We start from the raw sequence: 6,465 nt of genomic DNA on the forward strand, positions 1-6,465 counted from the left end.
TATATATATATATATAATATATAAAACAGAAGTGGTTCCATGCCACAAGCTTACGCCTTTTCTCTCTGCCATCATGGCCTCAGAGAGATAGCTGAGAACTCACCAAGGACTTGCTGAGCACAGGGAGAAAGCCATAATAAAAAATTCAGATTGTAAACTCTGCCACGGAAAGAGGGTTGTGCTGCTGCAACTGGCAGGGCCACCATATCAGAGCTTCAGAGACAGATTTCGTATGTACATTTTTACAAACTACAGTTACATTTCTAGGTAGCACTTACTATATAAAGCAAAGTCAGGCAAGCTTCAATTGTAGCTATATTTTCAGGGCACACGTTTTATATAATTTGGGAATGGTAATACTGGGGCTAAAATACTTTTCATTTGTTAATTTAAAAAGTAAATTTCAAGGACTAGCAGATGGTGTAATAGTTACGTCACTGGACTCCCACGTAGTTGACCATGGTTCGAGTCCCAGACCTGATGATTTAAATTAATGCCGGGCACGTGTGTGTGTGTGTGTGTGTGTGTGTGCCCAAGATCCCAAGAGGACAATGGAAGAGACGGGTCCGCGACATAGTTATCTCCCCTAGGGGGTGATTTGTCACTTTCTGTCTCTTTCTGTCTCTCTGGTGAGTGTGCACCCTATAGCAAAAATCTCTTATTTAAAAAAAAAAAAAAGTAAATTTCATATCCACCAAGATTTCTTTTTTTGTAAATTGTATAACTATAAATGGAATCATATGTTTTCTAAGTATATCATTAAAAGAGAATTGATTGGCATGTTAATATTTTTTCTTTCTGTCTTCTAGTTTGCCAGGGTTTGGATACCTGATCCTGAGGAGGTGTGGAAGTCAGCAGAGCTGCTCAAAGATTATAAACCAGGAGATAAAGTCCTCCTGCTTCACCTCGAGGAAGGAAAGGTAAGAATTATACTTTCATTTGTTGTCATTGGCCTAAAGTGAAGGGAGTTTAAAAGCCTAAGTACTGAGACCACTGAAGCCTAACTGGAAGTCAAATTTTGAACTAATCTCATATTTTCACTTAGTAAATTGATAAAAAGTGACAAACCCAATTTTATATCCTAAATGAGTTATCAATGACATAGGTTAGTGAAAATAGCAGATAGTTTTAAAATTCTTTATTTTGGCTTATTAACTTATTGTTTTGGTTAACTTCCAGGATTTTAATGGAAAGATCAGATCACAGTAACCCTGTAAATTACTTGGGATTGAACTGGTGAAATAGAATTCTAGGACTTTTGACTAAAACATTACTGATTTTCTTCTATGCTTTGTCTTCTAGATTTAAGGATTTTTTTTTTTTGGAGAGGTTTTTGCTGTAGGGCGCGTGCACTCGCCAGACAGAGAGAGACAGAGACAGAAAGTGAGAAATCACCCCCTGGGGGGATGGTCACGCCGCAATCCCTTCTCCTCCATTCTCCTCTTAGGATCTTGGGCACGCACGCACACGCGCCCGGCATGAGTTTTAAACCACCAGGTCTGGGACTCGAACTGTGGTCAACTACATAGGAGTCCAGCGACATAGCCATTACGCTAACTGCTGGTTCCCAAGATTTAAGGATTTTTGTTTTCTTTCGAATTGTTGATAGATTCAACAATGTGTTAAATTCTTTTTCAAAAAAAAATAAAATAAAATAAACTTTTCTTCCTTCCTGACCCCTCTGCAATTGGAAAGTATTTGTGAGCATTCTTATTTTGTGGCAGGATGCTCATTTCCATAAGTTCAATAATACAGTATTATCTGTTGCTTTGCATCAGAAATTGAATTCTTTTTTTTTTTTTTTGGAGAAGTTTTCGCTATAGGGCACGTGCGCTTGCCAGGCAGAGAGAGACATAGAGACAGAAAGCGAGAAATCATCCCCCAGGGGGGATGGTCACGCCACAATCCCTTTTCCTCCATTTTCCTCTTGAGATCTTGGGCACGCACACACACGCGCCCGGCATGAGTTTCAAGCCACCGGGTCCGGGACATGAACCGCGGTCGACTACGTGGGAGTCCAGCGACATAGCCATTACGCTAACTGCTGGTTCCCAGAAATTGAATTCTTATGGGGCTTTGTACAAATAACAGATCAATTTGAAACTAAACTTTTTTTTTTTTTCAAATAAGTCAGTTTTCTACCTCTTTTTAGTAAAAGGGGGAATGGAAAGGGGGAAATGTTTCAGAAGAAAATTACAGTGCATTTGTCATTACCTTTTAGCTTTGTCCATATTTTTAATTTAATTAAGATCTTTTGTAAAACAAAATATAAAAAGAAAAAGTTCAGTAGGGAGGAGAAAGGGAAAAGGGAAGAAAAGAAGTAAAAGTACATTTAATTGACAAAAATATAAGAAGTTACTTGCTGATGATAATATATATAGTAATATCTTTGTCTTGACTGATATGCATGATATTCGTACTCAAAAAAGAAATGTACACTGTGAAGATATATGTGATTAAATATAAATAAAAAATAAAAGTAAAAAAATAATAATTATATTCATCATCATTATTATTATATTATTTTAATTTGACTAGAGAGAGACAAAGAGTGAGAGGGAAAGCGAGAAAGCTAGCTGCCAGATCCAGGACTCAAACCATGTTCGGCCATGTGGGAATCCAGTGCTCTCAACCACTGCGCCACCTGCCAGCCCCTAACTTACTGTTCGTATTGGGTTTCATATATATCCTCCAAAGATATTCCTGTTAAACTGTGTTTTGTTTAAGTTGAATTTAAAACTATTTCATATTAATTGAAAAATTATTGTGTAAGTCATCAGTCTAATTGAGATCTGATATTTGCTGCAACTAATCATTCAAGTATTTACTAAGAAGCTGTTATGTATGGAGTGCTTTTCTCTTTTGGTGAAGAGAGAGGGGTAGACCTTGTGAGGATTGGAATGTATTGTGGAGATAGCGATGCAGTAAGAGGAGTAAAGATTTAGAAAGAGGTGTGTTCTAGTTCAACAGCTACATGTTAAGACACGGCTGTGTACTATGTGAAAAAGTGACAAAAGGCATGTTCTTTGACATCATCGCCAGGTAGATACCCTTACAAATAGTATGGTACATCATACAATAAAAATATAAGTTAGAAACCAAAATAGAACAGGAATGAATGGTCAGAGGGGCTGGTGGAAGTGAGGGGTCAGGGAGGCATTGTCTAAAGAATGAATAGACCATCCCCCCTGGGGGGTGATTTCTCGCTTTCTGTCTCTCTGTCTCTCTGTCTGTCTGGTGAGCTCATGCGCCCGATAGCGGAAAAAAAAAAAAACCTCTCAAAAAAAAAATAATGAATAGACAAGGGGGAGTGCATCTCAGGGATCTGGAAAAGCATGTTGAATGGCAGGGAGACATGTGCTGTCATGTGTGGTTAGGAACCACACAAGTTCTGTGTCATTAGTATGTGAGAGCACAAGACTGGCAGGACGGTGGGGCGGAACAGATCCCAGAGGACCTGGATCTCTGGGTCCATGCTAAAACTCTTAGACTAAATTGATACGCTGTAGGGGATAGTTTTCAAAAAGAGGAATGGCTCCTGGGAACCAGCAGTTAGCGTAATGGCTATGTCGCTGGACTCCCATGTAGTCGATTGCGGTTCGCGTCCCGGACCCGGTGGCTTAAAACTCACGCTGGGCGCGTGCGTGCCCAAGATCCCGAGAGGAGAATGGAGGAGAAGGGATTGCGGCATGACCATCCCCCCTGGGGGGTGATTTCTCGTTTTCTGTCTCTATGTCTCTCTCTGTCTGTCTGGCGAGCACACGTGCCCTATAGCGAAAATCTCTCCAAAAAAAAAAAGAGGAATGGCTCCAGGTTTGTGTTTTAGAGAAGACTCAGTGGTGTCAGCATTGGGGATGGATTTCAGGAGTGCCAAACTGAGGCAAGCAGACTAATTGGGAAACAAGGAAAAAAAGGCCAGACTAGGACATCCTTGAATGCCATACTAAGGAATTAATTTATTCAGCATTTGTTGATCATCTGTTTTGTGTTAGGTGCAACACCAGGCCCTTCCTGCTGTATTTTCTCATGCTAATTTTCACGGCAATCTCATAGATTGGCAGGTGATAGTTATCGCTACCTTGCCTGAGGTCACTAAGGTGGAAAGTGACTTTTAGAATTTGAAGTGGGATTTGAACATAGAACATTTGACTCTAAGGCAAGTACTTACTCTACTTAACTGCACCACATTTTTGCAGATAGTTTAAAAGTGGATGGCTCTGAGATACAATCTGACATAATTTGTAAAAACTAAGCAATAGCTTTAGATTTCTAGGAGAGTTGCAAAGATAAGAGTTCCCATATACTCTTTACCCTACTTACCCCAGTTTTTTTTTTAAAGAATTATTTTATTTTACTTTATTTATTTATTTTTAATTTGACCACAGAGGGACAGAGTAAGAGAGTGAGAGAGAGGGAGGGAGACAGAGAGAGAGGAAAATGAGAAAGCGAGCCACTAGGTCCGGGACTCAAACCTTGGTTGTTGACCATGTGGGAATCCAGCACTCTTACCACCACATCACCTGCAAGTCCCTTACCCCAGTTTTAACACCTTATATAACCAGTGACAATAATCAAAACTAGGACATTAACATTGGTATAAGACTCTTATAGACTTTATTTGGATTTTACCATTTTTCCACTATGGCCTTTTTTGTTTCTGTCTTTGGTCCATATTACATTTTAATCATCATGTCTCCTAGTCTCCTCCAGTTAGCAAGAGTTCCTCAGTCTTCCCTTGTCTTTCTGGTACAGGTACTGGTCAGGTACAATTTTGAACAGTATCCCATTATGGTCTTTCCTTATGATTAGATTAAGGTTATTGATCTTGCAAAAGAGTGACATCAGAGTGACATGACTTCTCAGTGGATCGGATCAAAGAGTCTATGATGTCAGTGTGACTTATTACTGGTCATGTTAACCATGATCACTCGGTTAATGTGATGTCTGCTATGTTACCTACCATAAAGTTACCATATTCCTCCCTTTTTTTCTCTTTTTTTCCCCAAATTTCGCATGCACTTACCACAGATAGAGGGGGAAAGCACCCCTCACACACACACAGTGGGGTGTGATTACACCGCAATCCCTTTTCCATTTCTTCATCCTGCTGGGATTTGAGGCATGCACACATATGTTCCTGGCATGTTTTTCAAATCCTTAGAGCCAAAATTTGAACCACAAGATCAGCCATCTGGAATTTGGCTCCCTTAACCGCTAGTCCATAGGCTGGCCTTTCATATTTTCCCTGGTACTTAATGAGTGTCAGTTTGGGGGAAGATACTTGGAGATCATATGCATGTCCTCTTTCTTGTTAATCTGTGTTCCCTGATCTTAGCCTTCATTGCTGGATCTTGCCTACAGCAAGTATTGCTGTGATGGTCTATGGACGAGTCTCTACTTTCTCCCTTTTTTGTACGTATGCTAATTTGAATCTTCTGTGGGGAAGTGTTGTCTCTTCTCCTTTATTTATTTATTGAGTCAGTCATTTAGTTACGTCATTATCGGCTTATGGGTATTTAACTTGTTATTCTTCAGTATTATAATTTATTTTATAATTCAAATTGTTCTATCTTTAGCCATCTAGAGTTCTGTTATATGGGTTCCTTTGACTTTTGGCATGCTTCCATCTTTTTTTTTTTAACATGGTTTTACTCTCTGGTACCATAAGATACTCAAGGCTTGCCTTGCCTCTGCCCTAGGCCCTATATGTTTTGTTGAAGGATGGCATTTAGATACCAAGACCTGGGCACTCATGCTCATCGCTATTGGGATGGCACTGCATCTAGGCCCTCTTAGTCTAGAACTAGGAAATTATATATATGGTGCTAATATGTATGCATACTATACTATGTATATATGTACATATAATATATATGTACATATAAATATATAATATATATATTTCTATGTCTATATGCGTGTGTGTAATTATTTTTAAGCCATGAGTTCATAGTGATCCCTTTTTCTTAGTCCAACATTGTAGGGTTTATTGTACTAAGTCTCCCTCTGCTTATTTGTTACTTCTTTCTTTGGCTTTCACTATCTATAATAAATTTGCTTAAATGTTATATATTCAAAGTTATTTCAGAATTTCTAATTCATAAATTTCTTAATCTTTAAAAAATCAAGAAAAAATGATATATGCATTTAATAAAGGCAAATCAAGGAATGAGAGACACACAAGAATAGACATTATGAAAAATTATAATTTATAGCCAACTATTCAAAGATCACTCTTTTTTTAGGAACTCTGGTTTTTAGTATCCTAGAATAGAACAGAAAAAAAACATGGCTTTTATAATATTAAAAGAGTACAATTAGCTTACGATGTCCAGTAGTACTTCCAGGTAGTAGTTTATATCCCTTTCAAGCCTAATTTCAGAAGAAAATTTTTGTAAAGATGTTGTAGGTGATGACCTCCCCCCCCCAATCACCATCTTCTTTAATATCCCAATTTCTGCTGCT

The 6,465-nt window shown here is 38.5% G+C and overlaps 1 protein-coding gene across 1 annotated transcript in view; it reads left to right on the plus strand.

The window, feature by feature from the left end:
* MYO5A (myosin VA) overlaps positions 1 to 6,465 on the plus strand; it is a 155,576-nt gene that overhangs the window by 16,909 nt on the left and 132,202 nt on the right. The window contains exon 4 of the mRNA XM_014584250.2: positions 810 to 920. Coding sequence (XP_014439736.1) covers positions 810 to 920 — 111 coding nt within the window. The remainder of the gene's footprint in view (positions 1 to 809; positions 921 to 6,465) is intronic.

The sequence above is a fragment of the Tupaia chinensis genome, unplaced genomic scaffold (genome assembly GCF_000334495.1).
Source record: "Tupaia chinensis unplaced genomic scaffold, TupChi_1.0 Scaffold146140_1, whole genome shotgun sequence".
NCBI classification, from domain to species: Eukaryota; Metazoa; Chordata; class Mammalia; order Scandentia; family Tupaiidae; genus Tupaia; species Tupaia belangeri.